The sequence below is a fragment of the Lepidothrix coronata genome, unplaced genomic scaffold, assembly GCF_001604755.1.
Source record: "Lepidothrix coronata isolate B3197 unplaced genomic scaffold, Lepidothrix_coronata-1.0 Scaffold205, whole genome shotgun sequence".
Lineage (NCBI taxonomy): Eukaryota > Metazoa > Chordata > Aves > Passeriformes > Pipridae > Lepidothrix > Lepidothrix coronata.
In genome coordinates, this window is record NW_016690385.1 from 570,757 (window position 1) to 588,008 (window position 17,252).

Here is a 17,252-nt window from a genome sequence, read left to right on the forward strand (position 1 = left end):
ACAAAGGCAGCTAACAGGTTTGGCACATATTTGCTTCCATGAGAACAACTTGTCACCACAATTGTATCTAGAATCCAAAATATATCATCAGTAACTCATTTGTCTAAAATTCCAAATCACAGTCTTTCAAAATGCAGTCATTTACGAGACATACTAAAACTATAGCAAGAGAAGCTGTCTTCCCTTCTCCTTTCAGGCTGAATGATAGAAGTCTGTCTGTAAGAAGTAAGGTTTCATTTTCATTAATGACAGAGTTATTCTGCAGTAAACAATATCCTTGATAACATACACTAAATTAAGAAGACTGTTGAGTCTATGAGGAGTTTCAGGCCAAACATTTTTTTTTTTACTTGCACATCTTTTTTTCCTTTGCCTATAAAAAGGATTAATGAGGTTATAATGAGAGTTAAATAAGGAGCAAGATAAAGAAAGTCAATGTTAAAAGGAAATATTTTATGGTTAAAATTAAGTATACAAGTACCTCCCTGCTTAAAAAAGCAACTATAAAAGGAGATAGTATCTAAAATTGAACACATTGATGTAAAGCCTCGTTTACTACACCACCATACTTCAGCAATCTGAATTACTTACTACTCACACTTTGCCACCTGTTCAAAATCATTCCCAGACAATGAATATAATACTCTCTCATGGCAGGTTTCTCTACCCTCTCCAGAATGCAATCAATTACTGTTTAACACTGTTTCCCACCAACAATAATGAATGCCTTGATCAGAATCTCAGTGTGCTTTTTTGATTGTCCACAGTCTCTTCATTTCCAGTGCTTGCTCTCAATCAGATCAAGTGATTTAAATCTCATACTTAATTTAAAACAGATGAAGGGGGAATTTAGGATGTTTCATTCATGTAAATGCCAAATTTATAACAATGAATATTATCTTTTATATTACTATACAGCTTAATTTATTTCATCTAAGAGCAATAAAACAGAGTAAGCACTGAGCAGTCCTAATAGCCAAGCAGAATCAAATTATGGAAGAAAAAGCTGACATCTGAATAATAATGCATTAAGGTAAAATTACAGCTGAATTTGAGGATAATTTCATTCAATTTGACTTCAAGAAAGCAGTGCTTCTTTCAGCCTTATTTCAGAATGATACAAACAGAAAAGTGTTTTGAATCCACAGATATTATTTGTGCTTTCTTATTAAGATATCATTAAATGCTTATTTGTGTGGCAATACCGTATTGGTAGTGAACATTCTAGCTTATAATATACATTTCATTGTATAAATATCAGAAATAAAACTGGGTTAGGAAACTAAAACAAGTTGTAAAAGAGTTTTAAGCCACTTTATACAGGGAGCAAAAGAGGTGAGCAAGTTCATAAAAGGCGTGCTTTTGAGACAGGCAGTGTTTAACTGTGCAACTCAAGGATAAGTCATGAGACTATCTTATTTATTATTTAAATAATGTTCTTGGCCAAAATAGGCTTGTCCTAATGAGAGTTTTTTTCGTGAAAAAGTGGGGAGGCATTGCCACCTCAACTAAAGGTTGAAACAGTATGTGGGGGGTTGTGAGGAGAGAAGGAATGATCCTTCATATCTGGGATAATAAGGAAGGACATTAAATATAAAACATCAGACAATCCAATGAAAGACAAGAGTAATTTCTTTTATGAAGTCTGGCAGCAGACAGAAGATAAGATGTCCATGTATTAACTCATGATAAGTCAACCAAGGATCATTGGAACAATATGGGAATGAAGGAGACAAATGCCATCACAGAAAGTGGCCAGTATTTCTAATAAAAGCACTACTGTTGCACAAAGTACCAGTAAAATCTCACCAGCAAAGCTCTACATGGTTCTGGCCACCTTTGTTCAAGAAAAAGCGAATTAAACAGGATGAAGAACAAGCAAAGGCAACTGTAACTGTCACAGTGATCAGAAATTTCTTGAACGAAAGATGAAAACCACACAACAAAACCCAAAAAAGAGATATGACTCCTCCTACAATAGTGAGATGAAGAAAAAAATGTGAATGGAAACATATTCTTAAGCTTTGGTACAACACTAGCACAAGCATAGATGAGTAAGCAACATTCATTAATAAATGCAGTCCATAAATGCATTTGAATTTCATAGCACTGGAGTTCAGAACAACCATCCAATGAGGGAATATGGCTTAACTAGATTTAGGATGAAAATTAATCACTTTTTATACGGCATCATAGGCATTTGATTGTGGTAACAAGGCTCTTTCCCCATCCTATGGTACAGTTACAGTCAACAGAGCCCCTCAATGCAGCGTAAATACTCTTGGCAGGTACCACTAAAATGCAGATACTATTCTTTCTCTCAAGAACAATTAAAAACCACTTTCAATGCCAGTAATACTACAGAAACATATTTTCCTCACCTCCAAGGAAATTAAGCTACTTGCTGAATGATAAACTGACTCTTTCACTGCTAATTTCATTTCCCATCTTGGAAGCTGGTGGTGACCTCTCCCCTCCAACCCATTTGCTTTTGGATCATAGTAAAAAGAACTTAAATAATTCTTAACCCTCTTCCCAGAATTTCAATATAGATCTCTCTGAACTACTGCATTTATCTTTAACATAACTCTCCAAAGGACATAATCCACATTATGGACTAATAGCCTGTAAAACTGCATTTTATGAACTGTAGCAGTTTGGAGCAATAAAAATAGAATCAATGGACTCGAGTTGATAACATTTCTTTCCCACTCTACGTTGGAATGAATTTATTTTTTATATTTGTTAAATTATGGACTTTTAAAAAAGCAGTAGAATCTGCTTGGAGTCTACAAATCTCTATGCTTATGGCTAGAGATGACATATTATTGAATAAATACTTTTTTAGCACCAGATTAACCCCAAAATTTTGCAAATTAGAATATTCATGTGAGAAAGTCAGGAGAACCAGATTTTTTTATTTTCTCTTCCTTCTTCCTATTTTCTTCTCCCCTTCCTTATCAAAACCCTACTTTTTCACATCAATATCTGAAAAAAAAGGATAGCTCAGTGCTATTTTAGGAGCTTTAGTAATAAATTTTATCACTTTACTGTAATGAAAGTCATACTGGTGTTCCTTACAGCTGCATAAATGTTTGTCTGCTCAAAAATACTACCTCCATGAAGCTCACTAACAAAAATTTTCCTTTATTCATAAAGAATTTCATATCAAGACTATTTATTAATTTCTTTCCCTAGTTTTCTCTTAGTTTAAAGCAGATCAAAAATCTTTTAACACATTTTCATACAACAAAGGCCCCAAACATTCAAAGTATTTTTTTCTGTGCATGCTGAATAACTGTGAAGTCAACCTGAGCTACAACTTGGCAGCTCAAATAACCAGGTCATTTATTCACTGAATTTGGTGCAATCCCATCTCGTCTGGACATAAGAACACCAGATACCGGAAAAGAATCACTTAGGTCAGAGACTCAAGCACCCATAATCACAATTAAAAGATAAAATACATAGTGCAACAGATGTAACAGCTCTTCAATCACTCTTTGCACAGATTGAACATCAGCTCACTAACTTTCCTACACATGCTATAAAAAAAGAAGACCATTAACTAAGCAGATGTTTAAGTGAAGAGTATTATGAAGAACCTGTCCACAGCAGGACTTCTTTTTTTAAGATACAGTCCTTATGAACCTGGTAATTTTATTACATGCTACAGCAAAGAAAAAAATCTCAAACCACAAATGGTTTTTGCAGTCTCGTCTGTCCTGGAGAGGCAGAAAATTCTTGTCTGCCCAGATGGTGGTAATTGGTTTTCCTCCAGGAATCTGAGCAAGACACACAAACCTGCCACCTGCAAAGAGGTTTCTCCTTACACAACACATCAGAACACCTCACCAAACCCCAATATTCATTTTATCCAAATTTTACTGTTTCAAAGGCAAGATAAAATTTCTACAGTAGAAAGAGGAAAAGAACGAACAAGCTTCTGTTTAACAGCAATAAACCCAAACAGACAGTTCTGCTCTGCTGTTTTTCTCTTGCATTCCCAGCTTTGCCACATGTTGACACTGGTATCATTCACACTCCACAACATCAGCATGGCCTGGGAAATGTCTGGTGCTTGGACCTGACTTCTGTGACGCAGCAACTCCAATTCTACCCATTCCTTTTATATAAACCAAACACTGCACCTTGAAATTACAGCATATCCTCAGTTTTATTTACACAGCGGAGTGCAGTTCCAGATGATTCAATTCAGCCATCCTTGTTTGTAAATGGGCATATAGTACATTATCCTTGTGCAGTGAAAATATCTGGCTATTTGGGGATTTTTTAATTCACTCCTACTTCTGGAATGTCAAGCGAATTACTGAAACCTTCCAATTTCATAGGGTAAGTGCTTTACATAAATGACATAATATGATTCCAGCCATACTGACATACGTGGTTACTAACGACACTGGGAATTGGTAGGGAAAGCTGCACAGGCTATAAAACACTAACGTAACAGAACACATTGAAAATTCCTGTTCTGAGGTATGTGTACAAGTATATGTATATGTATACTCAGGCTAGACACCTCAGCAGAGTTCTCAGAATTACTTTTTTCCTCAAAGGGTCACATTGTACTTTTATTCAAATAACACGGAAACAAGACTGACAGCCAGGGAGAGAAAGTAAACACCAGAGCAGGATCTATACCAGTGCAACCACGCTGTGATTTAGTGATTTTTCTCAAACCTCAAAAGCTGTAGCGTTATTAACTAATGTCAAGGAAACTTCCCAAACTGACCATTCATATTCCCAATGCCAGAGACTTTCACTACTGGGATCAAAGTCCTTCCCAGCAGTGGCTCCAGTGACCCAGCGGGTGCCCTGTTTGACTCCCTGCATGACCCAATCACAGTCAGACCAGGTTTCCTCACCAGTTTGATCCTGGTTTTCCCTTAGCGGAGTCTCAGATGTCTCCTTCCATAAAGCCATTTATTCACAGCACAGTAACAGCTCAAGGTCGTGCCTCAGAGCAAGGAAGCCGAACCAGGGAGCCCCATGGCTTTTATCCCCTCACAGTCCCAGTACCCACCTGGCCATGCCACAGGTGCCCTTTGATTTATGCAAAGGATCAGCAGTTCAGGGCCTCTTGCCCCCTGAGCTCGTCCTGGAGCTCCCACCAACTATCAAACTACTGTTTGTAAAAGAAAACAGTATTGGTTGGAATTGAAAGGCAGAAACACAACATTAACAAACCTCTTGGGACCTTTCAGTCGCTTTTAATTATGGACTGGGAAAAGCTTATGTTTTTGCAAAGGGCAATTGGGTGAAAAGATCAATTTGGTAATCCTGCTGAGGGAGGGAAAACTGTGCATTAAAAACTGACCAGGAGGAAAAATGAAATAAGAATAAACAGCTAGATGTTGTTGGCAAAACCTACATACCAAGATGAAGCAATACTTTCTGTTAGGATCACTTTTTGATATATTTATTAAATGGAAAGGAAGTAACTAAAGACCATAATTCTCACTCTTTTCTCCCTTAAAAAGAATGCAAGTCAGGTGCAACTATGCTTAAATTGCAGTGGAGTTAAACAAGTGTATGGTGGAAGGCAGGGTGTAAAATGAGTCCTTAAATTAGTCTGGACTCATCTAAACACTCAAGCAATTCAGAATTTCATAGAAAAAAAAATTAAACAACTGATATTCCACATAAGGAAAACTGGATTATAAAACATTCAGCCCTCCAGGTTGAAGCCTGAACCATCCAACAAGCTGTATGTTAATGTGTCCATTAACCTTTGCAATGGATGTTCCATGATCCAGCTGAACCAAGAATGGAGGTACAAATGCAAAACAGGAGAAGACTGCCTGTTGTCACTAGATTTAACATAAGCCATGTGCAGCTCTAAATGTCAACATCTAATCAAGCCTAATCTATTATTGATCTTCTTTTTTGTTTGCAAAATATCCATGTGCTTTTATTTCTTGAGGCATATCTCTCAAGTATAAAATACATCTATTGGACTATAGCTATTAAAAATACTTTCCTAATTTGCTCTAATATAGTGGAAATCCACTAATGCTAAGGCCTCAGTACATTACTTAAAATCAAAACTACTTAATACAAAATTCGTAAGGAAAATTATTAGTAGTAAAGTGAATAGGCTAAGCATTAGTGGAACTTCTAATGTATTGTGGCAACAAGTATACCATGAGAAAGGAATAAAATGGGCAAGTAGCTACAAGTGACCTCCATTATGGTTATGTGACCTCCTCTATGGTTGTGGCTCTTGTTGCTTAACTGTGAAATTATAACATAGTTTTTTGCCTTTCCAACATTTTTCAAACTAAAATATTCTGTTTCAAACCCTATGTTTGAAGTGGACTTCTACAAAAAATTCAAACATTTCCAAGAGTAAGAGAAGGGAAAATGTGTTTTGCATCTTAAAGACCAGCATTTCTGTGATCTGAAGCATTTTGACAGACATTTGATGATGTCTTCTGCTACAAGCTTACATTTACCCAAGTGGCACAACATGTTCTCTACAGCAATTGGAAACTTTTGCACTGCCAAAACTTAGAGCATTCCACCCTTAACAGACTCTGTGTATCAATTTGCACAAGATAGTCCTTTCATTTTATCTTGTTCCTTCCAAGTCAACAAGTACAGAATGCTTCCATCTCCATTGTCTCATCTCATTCAACACTCAGAGAGTGAAAGGACAAGGAAGAGAAACATCCAAAAATCAAATGCAACAAAATGAGGAACAGAGCTGTGAAAAACAGAAACAAAAAGCAAATTGTGGGCACTGATGGACAGAAAAAAGTTAGTAGAGGAGTAAGGTTAAGAAAAGTAAAAAGAGGAAAGAAAGGCAAGGCCAAATGAAGTGACAGAGCCACAGAATGGGAGATCACAATCCTTATGGCTCTTAAGGTAGAGAGGACAAATCTGGTGTGTTCCCTGAAAATGAGCCTGTTTCAAATGCAAGTTTCAAAATTCCACTGCTGCTTAACGTAGTCTCCTGGCAAGGTGCATGCCTTCATTACCATCTAATGCTTACCCCATGGAAGATGGCATCTCTCCTGTGTTAAGGAATTCAGATGATTTAGTGGAGGCTTACACTCTGAATCTAAATAAAGCACCCTATGTGAATGATATGTGAAGAGGGAAAGAAAAAAATGAACTTTTTAAAATATAAAATCTGCAGTAGGAAAGGAAAGTTCATATTACCTACATTTTCACACTGTTGAGATTAGCAAATCCCACACTTAGAAGTCAGGGACTACCAGAACTGAAGTCCCAATGGCTCACAAGCTACATCAAAGATAGCTGGTTCTCATGGCAGTGGGAATAAAACAGCTCCCAGGACCAGCTGGCCAAGGTTTCTGCTGGGAGGTTGAGGCTTTGACTTCAGGAAGGCTGTTTAGAGACCAGGTACACAAAACGGCAAAAAAGGCTTTAGTTCTTTCATTTGTGTGGTACAAATCCACTTCATCTGCAGTCAATATTTTTACAAACTGAGTTTTGATGTATTATGAATTTTTAAAATAGGAAGACAATGTTCCTAGCAGAGAACAACATGGTTATGTACAGGAAAAAAAAAGAACCCTGAGTTTCACTGAAGACTACACTGAAAACCAAGGTGCTGTATCAACCCTTGCCACCCACCTCTGAGCACAAAAAACCTAATTCCTTGGAACATGCACTGGATGTCACAACCTGTCCACCTAAGCCAAAAGCCTTTAACTCTTCTCCTCAGAACAATGGCTGTAAAGACACACAAGGCTTACTCAAAAGAATATTGAGCAAAATAGTACTTCTGAAGGGATTCAACAGCGAAAAAAATAACTGTGTGCAGTCTAATGTTTGCACAGAGCCAGGTATTAAACAACAGCCCCAAGAAGTTCTGGATTCCTTCCAACCACCACCATCCATTCTCTGCACTAGATGAGATGCCCTTTAGGTAGTCTATAGAGAAATGGAGTTTATGATAATATCATTATAATAAGCTGCATCAAGAGGAGCCATTAATGGAAATTCTTTCTGAAATTCTGGGTCTGGAAATATGCAATTTAATGACTTTTTTATCATATACCAAAATCAGAGGGTAAATATTCTTACTGTTGTCTCAGCAGAAACAGAGTTTGGGTTTCCATTGCATCTGAGAGTTTGGCTGAGAAGCTCCTGTTTGCCACAGCTCTCCCATCATATTTCTTCATTCCTAAATACTAACAGTATTCATATTTACCTAAATTAAATGTCCCTCTAAGAAATAAAGCCCACTAAACTAAATGATTAAATCTAAAATAACCCTCTAAGTGGGTGTTTCTACTGTATCATTCTGGCATGTAAGTGTTTAGCAAACTCTGCAATACAAATAAAGGCAATCTAACAGAGACAAATGTTTTACATTTCCCTCACCTTCCTTTTCAAAGGTCTTCAGTGGCCACACATAACAGAGTGTGAAGGACTTTGCATTTTTATATGGCCCCATTCAGTTTAGCAGAAATTGCTGGATTCAAACCATATTTTGAAATATGAATCCTTCATCCAAATGCTTTTGACGAAATCGATTTTGAGCATATACTGGAAGCACTAAGGGAATACTGGAAGCAGTAAGGGAAAAAATGGCAAGATCTCCCTCGATTTATTTTTTTTAAGATGTCCAAAATATAATTGAACAATTCTAAATTTTAGTAGATTTTTTTTGATAGAATTTGATTTTAAATCAGCGGCTGGAACCCAAAGAGAAAACTAGCCTGGGGAAATTCAGAAAGATAATCACTTGTAGCAAGATTAAAATGCTAGTGCGTTATTTTATGGAATGCTTTCTAACTCATTCTTTTATTCCTTTATTTTAAACTAAGAAGCAACCAGCAGTCAGAGAATACAAATTACAGCAGCAAGTGCTCTCTAACCAAGGGTCCCCAGCCAAAACAAATCACTCATTACATGCATCAATGATGCTGTTTGCTATATGTGACTTTTCCCCTTTTGTTCTAGGTGCAGAAGCCATTAAATGGATTGAGACAGGAGAGCTCCCAGTAAATACACCTTTTAACTGTGTCCTCCCTCTGTGCGTTCCTCCACAGTGCTTTGGTATGGATGGTGCCTCCTGCCCACCTTTCCTTTTGTACAGAAGTGACACAGCACTGACTTTATTCTAAGCTAAAATTTGTGTAATTTTAAAACCACACTGGCATGAAGGAATGTTGCATTACCAAAGCAGTTAACATATTAAAATGTATATTAAAATGTTCACTCTGCTTTGCTCACGTTAGTGCTTCTCACACAGGTATTGCTTATCCTGTCCCACAGACCTCCACTGACCTCTCAGGAGCTGCTGTGCAGTTAACCCTCAAACATCGGGTACTTAATTGGATACTGCTCTTTTGGAGAACCTGTCAGCAAACACCAGACACCTTCAAAGAGTGTCTGGAACTCAGTCAACTCAGAACAAATAAAACCACCTCTCAAGAGGAAAAAAAAAATCTATCAGCTTCTTAGAAATCTACCTAAACACAAACCAAGAACTTCTGTTTCTACCTAGAGACAAAACAGATTTTAAATCTTCAGATTATTATACAGAAAGGAAACTTTATTTTCAATCTAGATATAATCTCCTCATACAAAAAATGTTTTTGAATTTAAAAAAACTAAGTCTACTGAGGTCTCAAAAGTGATGTCAGTCAATAATCTTAGAGCAATTTTTTAATCTAGTCTTACTTTAAAGATCAAAATACCCCTACTTTCTTTAAAAGCATGAAATAATTATCGAAGTTTTATATGTTTAGAATGGGAATAGATTAATTAAAGAAAGTAGTAGTGACTGCTCGCTTAAAGGTTGAAATAATTGTTTAAAGAGCAGAGAACTACTTGTACAGTATCATAAACTAGAGGGGGGAAAACAATCCATGCATTGTTTGGCCAGTGGTTGTTTATTATCTATAAAAGTATCTACAACATTATAAAAATACCTTCATTTATTAAAATTCATCTCTAATTAATAATTAACACCATTAGCAATCCATTCAGCACATTTTTTTTTACAGGATGATAGGATTTAGTCCAAACACAGATATCCAAGACAATAAATGATAGAAATGCTAACAGAAAGAAATATTATGTTGTGTGGGTGAGACAATTGAATCAGCAAAACTTTCCTACAGACTAGGAAAATCTTGAGGGGTTTTGTTTTTAATTTTGTCAGGACAGTTTTGGTTTGGTTTGGGTGTTTTTGATAAAATGGATTAGCCGCCTTCAGACGTCCATATACAACAGGCAGTTGATTTAAAGCCAAGATTGGCCTCTAAGCTTTGTGCTGTAACACAGTAAAATTAGTACTCAGATTACAAATGGCTGCTGAATTAATTGAAGTGACTTCTCTTTAATGACTATTTTGAACAGACTTGTTCTTAGATGTGGGAATGATCAATAGCCTACCTACACAAAAGGTGGTGCAAGATTGATAATGGAAGCATCCCTGGAACTTATATAAGGAGAGCTGGAATAAGTGTTAGCCTGGAAGACTAACTAGGGGGATTAGAATGGAAATGAATCAGCTAAAGATAATGTCACTTAAATTTGTCCTGCTTTTGTAAGGTCCAGAAAGAAATGCTGCACAGAGTTTCATGTTTTTATCAGGTAAGAGAAATCTTTTCAGTAGTAATTCTCAGTTCCAGTACCTTGACATATCATTTACAGGTTCAAAACCAGCTTCTGAAGATGTACTTATTTGGAATAGACAGTTTTTTGTTGGCCTCTTCTGCATGATAATGTGGTTCCCAGAGGTCAGGATAGATTTTGGGCAAATAATTTATTTACCTACTTGTTTGTTCCCATACTATTTACCATTCTCTCTGTCACAGAGCCCAGATGTTAACAGGCTTATCAAGCAAAAGGTCAGTCTCTTCTTTGTGCCAATGCCAAGGTAGAGAAATCCAGAGATCCTAATGGAAATATGCACAGCTGGAACAAGAATATATCCTAACATAGCTATGTTGTATTTCGATATAATAACAATAAAATGCTTCTCCTATTGCATATATTTATAATTTTCTAACTATCTCTAATCATTTAAAGGAGATTTTAAAGCTGTTACACTTTTAATTTAAAAAAATAGCCAAAAAATGGATATAGACTTGCTCTTTGTCTCACTGACAAAAAATTTACTGAACTTTTAGACTTTTGTAAAATTCTCAAGTGAAAAGTCCAACCTCAGATATCCTAAACAAACCCTTAAGTAGAGTTCAGATCTAAAAACATATATCTGGAAACAAAGAGGAGATTTTCCTAAGAAAAACTGAATTTACTATATATTCTTTCCTTCCCTCTTTTTCCTTTGTAAACCATTTGAAAAAAAAAAGTGCTATCTGACCAAGGAGTTAAATTTGTAGAAGGATAAGAATGGTCATTCTGTATCAAACCTTAAGATATTTAGCATAAATTTTTACTTGCCTCGTTTCTCAACAAGGCCAAGTTGTAGAGTTTAGGAAACCCTTCAATTCCTCTGTGGTGTTTCCACACCTGCAAATTACATGAAAAACTACTGTACTGATTTGGTTTTAAATTATATCTGCTTAAGCTATGCATTTTTTTTAATATTTAATATTTCCATACCAATCATTCTCATTTGTCCAATTAGCAAAATACCCAAATAGCACTCAGTACTGCCAAGCACACCACCAGGAATATATCAAGAAGCACGAATCTTAAATCTATTCATCTCATGGCACACAAATCAAGGCTTTTGATGACAGGTCACTTCATGTATGTCTACAACTGCAGAGGTTCCAAAGTCTTCACCAGCACTCAAGTCTATAATGATGTGGGACATCTAAAAGCTTTGTTTATTTAATTTGCTAATTTTTCTGCAAGGTTGTTTATAAAAAATATTAGCTGGACAACTGAACAGCAAGATTAACACAATACAGGCAGCAGCACAGCCTTCTTTACAGTGCTTTAAGTCCTCAAAATGAGAGATATCCTCTAGCAGAAAAACATCAGTTTCATTCAGAGAAAAGTTCAGTCACTCCAAACACTTAGTCTCCTTGTTCCTACAGAAAAATTCTCAGAGCTGTATTCAGAAAGAGTGCTTATCTGTGGGGGATTGCACTTCTAAAAAAATAAATATGTGAATAAAAATAAGTCAACTCCTTTCAACTGCTGAATGACATAAGGTCATTAGTAATCTGTCTGATATTTTAATACCAGAATCAAATAACTTTACTTTGAGCTGTCCAATTTACATCAAGTGTAGTTGTGAAAATGAAGGCTATGTGAATTTGAGAAGTGACACTTGATGACATTATTTCTTACCTCCATATTTTTGTAAGAAGAAGAGAATGAATACAGATGCCTTTTAGAGGTATGTGTAAAGAGACCAACCTTGCATAACCTGACAAGATGTAACAGTACCTGGTAACTGAAAAAGCAACAGCTTCCTTTTACAGTTCATTGACAGACATAACGTGTTATAAACTCTGCAAATTCTATAGTTTACTTCAGAAATTAATTGTGTGGTGATACATAATGGCAGATAGAACCTGAAAGAAGCCATGATGCAAAAATTCCTTCTGGTTTGTATAAGTAGAAACATATAAGTGTGCACAGACAGCACAGAGTACCATCGAGCTGTTACCTGACGTGACCTTTATCTGAAAACCTCCTACATGTCCTGCACAAAGAACTGCACGGGTCTACAGAGGCTATTATCTGTAAATTTAGGTTTTAGAGCAATTGCCCAATTCATTGTGTTCTTCAATAAAAGAGCAAAGCTACAACACAGGCAGAAACCTTGCCTAGTAATGCAACTTGTTCATACTGGATGTCACGGACAACTCCTGGAAATTTAACCCGGACATGCAAGCACTCAACTAACTCCACTAATTGAGCCTTATATTTCAGGCAGTTTTGTTACACAGAACACCTGCAGGGTTTTTCTTAGCAGTAAAAACTTGCCCTTGGCATGGTCATAATTTGTTTTTGAACTTACCACTCCATTAAGATGAATGAGTAAGTTTGCTTTCCTGTCAATAGTATTGTTTGTGTCTGCCTTGTTACAGATACTGTAAGACACCACACATTGATTTACTGGGTGAAGAAAGGCAACCTAAGAGCCTTGGAACTATACAAAACAAAGTATTTATTTCTTTCTGTTTGATGAAAGCAGAAAGATTAATCCCAACATAGTTATAATACCAATTGATAAAATGGGATTATATTAATTTTTTAAAAATCCCTCCTTAATCACAGGAAATAAACCAGTAAGAGAGAAGTGGAAGGGCTGTCTGTTTACCAAGTCAGATTAATAAACCTATTGCCCTTCCATCCTTTCCCCACAAAAAATCAAGAAACCCAAACAAAACATTCCTTTGTAATTTATTATCAATGCTGATATGTTTCTAAATACAAAATAGAAGACCAAATATACTAGATAGCAAAACCAAGTTAATATATCAATATTATAATTACTAGTGAAAACACAACAGCAATTATTGCAAACATGTTTCCAAGAGGTGCATGATGAAAATATCACTTTATGAAAATTTAAGAGATTATATTTCCTCACAAGATTTAAAAAAATCCTCTACAGACGAGATGCCAAATGTTAGTAAATAGCATTTTAAACTTGCACATTGAAATGCTTCAACAATGAGGCAACTTTTTTATTGTAGTATTCTTTCATTCAATTCCTGGATTTAGAGAAAGTCATCATTAAAAGGAGACTCTTCTTGCTAGAATTTTATTAATCAGGTGGGGTTGTGCACATTAAAGCACCTGTATTAATTCAGTCAGTTTTCAGTTCATCTGGGTTTTTTTGAGTTAAACTTATTGTTTGACTTGTATGGTACTACGACCATACCAAAGACAAGAGGTTGCTCCTTTTATTTGAAGTTTTGAAGCAAGAAAGGGAAGTTATTCAGAAGTCAGGTAACTCCCCAATACTCTATGCAGAACTTGTTGGAAAGTTATGCCAACATCAAAAACCCACTTCATCCTTGGCAGACTTTTCTCTGGGCTAAATTCTTTTGGCAACTATTTTCCCCATTTTTCACTTTCCTTTTAAAACACTAATTAAAATTTAATCCTAGAACATCAAATACTAGTTTAAAACCTAGCCTAACTTGCTAAAAATTCTTTGCCTTTGATGCAGATGCCTGCAATAGATTATTTTTCAAACTTCATTCGTGTGTCTTGTCAGGCCTTGTGGTAATGTAGCAGATATGAGAATGCAGTAGTGTCTGTGACATAAAAGGAAAACTGTGTTGTATTACTGTGAGAGTCTGATGTCTCCTAAGCCATGGGGAAGGGCAAAATCTAATATAGCATTGATATGACTCTATCCTATACTATTATAAACTGGAATTATTCATCACATTCAGCATAGAAGATGTAAAGGAATAATAGTAACTTGGAATGTCCCTGCCATAACTCACGCTGATGGCACAGGGTATTTGTGGCCATACTATCTTACTTTCCTCTTTTCCAGGTATTTTATTCTCTGTTTTCACTGTTACTCAGGTGGATAAAATGAACCCTGAAAATAGACTGTAGAACAAAAATGTGAAAATACATGAACTGTATATTTGATAGCACTCCATGGCTAAGCCCAGTTTGTGTTCTCTCACCATCATTTCTACCACAACCATTTTCAGTACTCCTTTCATTACAGCAGGTAAAATAATTTGTGGCAGAAGCAACATTTAGTTGCTTCATTCAATACTCTTCAATTCCCACATTTCAGTCGTATCACACTAAAACCTCAAAAAAGAAAAACTGTACAAAAATAATATTAAAAGTATGTAAGACTCAAAATTTAGGAATAGGTGTATCCTCTATAACTTAAATAGAGAGATGTACAAAAACCAAGCAGTTAAGGAAATACTCTGTTCTACCAGGTGTTTGATAATATGTAACATGTTTCACAATCAGGTTTGGGCTTCTTCAGTCCTTCCGAATCATATTTTATATCCTCTAGGTGTGCTATGCATTTTCATTTTTACAAACAGAATGATTCCCTTCATAATTCGGAGGTATTTTTCTTACACGTACACCTTACAACACGAATTAAAACACCGTCTTCGGCAAGACCTGATGAGCACGCATCTCTTACAGAGATTTTAAACGGGATTTTTTTCCGGACAATCAGACCGTAGCACGCACAAATTGGGTGTTAAGGACAGTCAGACGCCTTTGGGTGTTAAGGACAGTCAGACGCCTTTGGGCAGTTCTCGGACGAGCAGTGATTTCCCTTAACGCTCGGTGAGCTCTCCCAAACCCATGCTGGAGGTGCTCTGCATTGGGCAAGGTAAAGCCTTCTAAGGTAAACCTTTTTAAGGTAAACCTTAAAACCACATTTCAAGTGAAAGGATGCCACCGCTCCGTCACACCGGGAGGTACCTTCGAGTGACATGCTGCTCCTCCCAAACCACGGCGGCCGGCGATGACCGGGCAGACTGTGGGGAGCTCCGGGGCGTTATCCCGCTGAGCGGGGACATCACCTCGCCCTGTCGGGGCGGGATGGGCAGCAGAGCCCCGCTGTCCCCAAACACCCAACTTGTGCGGGGCACAGGCGGCAGGGAGCGGTGGTCTCCGGGCGGCGCCGTGTCCCGCATCCCTGTGCCCCCATCAGGGGCCGGGAGAGAATGGGCACCGAGCAGAGGGGGATCCACTCCCTCCATCTCCGCACCCCGCCGCAAAGTTGCGGGGATCCCAGACCCGCACTCTCGCCTCGGCCGTCCTCACTTACCGTGGTTGCTGGCGACGTGCCCGGCGGCGGCGGGGCGCGCTGTCACCAGGGGGAGGAAGAGGCCGACTCTCCAGAGCAATAATCCCTTCATCTCACAACACCCCATGGCTGGTGCTCCCCGTGCCCTCGGCCCGCGGGGGCTGCCCGTCCTCCTTCAGGCCGGCGCGGGGGGGACGCGGGATGCGCTGCCCGCACTGCCCGCGATGCCACTGGGGGCTGCCCGGGCCGGGGCGGGAGCATCCACCGGCGGGGTCCCGGAGCACGGCAGCCGCCCTGGGAACCGGGAGAGCTCCGGCAACTTCGAGGCGGTGGCGGCGAGGACTCGGGGGTCGCGCCCCGCTCCCTCCCGCGGTTCTGCCCGGTGGCACCTTCAGCCCCGCAGGAGCGCCCCTGGCAGCCTCAGCAGCCTCGTCGGCGGGACCAGCCTCCTCCCTCGGCCGCGCCGCACGGTGCCCCGCATCCCCGGCCGGAGGTAGCGCCGAGGGGCTTCAGCTTCTCAGGCTTGGAGTGTCTCGCCCCCGCCCCGCCGAGCTCCCGGGGCAGGAGGGCGAGAAGTGCCGGCGAACCTCCTTCACTCTCCCGAACGCATCAAGCAAAACTTGCAGGGCGGCATCGCCGAAACCTTCTCCCGCCGCCGTCCCCCCCGTCTCCGCCACTCGCCCCTCTCTCTCAGTGTGTGTGTGTGTCTCTCCCCGCTCCTGCCGCGGAGCAATCAGAAACCGGGCGGCTCTGGTGTGATGCTCGCTGCTCCCTCCTGATTTGCGTGCCGCAGTTTTTTGGTGCCGCCGCTCCGCTGCCGCCCGCGGGAGCGCTCTCGTCGTCTTCCCCTCCTCTCCTCCTCCTCCTCCGGCGCGGCCGCGGGGCCGCCCCGCTGCGCCCAGCGCGGCGGGGGCCGGGTCCGCCGGGAGCCAGCGCGGCCCCGCGCCGGGGGCGCTCCGGCACCGAGCCCCGCCAGCCAGCTGGGGCAGCGGGAGAGAGGGAGGGATGGAGGGAGGGATGGAGAGCGAAGGAGTGGCCGCCCCTCCTCGCTCGCCCGCCCGCCCGAGGGGAGCGCGGGGCGTGAGGCGGGCGAGGGAAGCGCCCCCTCGCCTCGCCCGGTGCCGGCGGCCCGCGGGGCGAGTGCGGCGGGCTCGGCGCTAGAGGGGGTTAGTCGACAAGGCAAGGGAAAAATCGCATCCCGAGGGGTGCGCTCCGATCGGGAAGGGCCGCGGTTTAAGGGGGGTGCGGGCCTTTAAACGCGTCTCCTCCGTCTCGCAGGAGAGGGGGGCCCGCCCCGGCGGCCACTGGGATGCCGCTGGCATCGCTTCTTAAAGTTACACCAAGGGGATGCAAGAGACAAGCAGGCGTGAGGCGGTCCTGGCATCCCCGCAACATTTACTCTTTTTCCTTCTCTCTTTTTTTTTTTTTTAATTATTAATTCCTTCGCCAGATACCGGGAGCGTGGGTGAGGATAGGGAAGCCACCTCCTCGGGGGCGTGGGTGTGGTGTGTGAGCTGGTAACATCTGCCGCCCTCTGCCACCCCACCCCCTGCCAGGTGTCGCACCT

General features: G+C 40.1%; 1 protein-coding gene across 4 annotated transcripts in view; it reads right to left on the bottom strand.

Moving 5' to 3' along the window:
• Positions 1 to 15,824, bottom strand: part of EPHA6 (EPH receptor A6) — a 449,435-nt gene extending 433,611 nt beyond the window's left edge. For all 4 annotated transcript variants that reach the window (XM_017832764.1, XM_017832762.1, XM_017832763.1 and 1 more), the window contains exon 1: positions 15,707 to 15,824. In XM_017832764.1, the coding sequence (XP_017688253.1) occupies positions 15,707 to 15,812 (106 nt within the window). In that variant the 5' untranslated portion in view covers positions 15,813 to 15,824. The remainder of the gene's footprint in view (positions 1 to 15,706) is intronic.
• Positions 15,825 to 17,252: the final 1,428 nt, after the last annotated feature.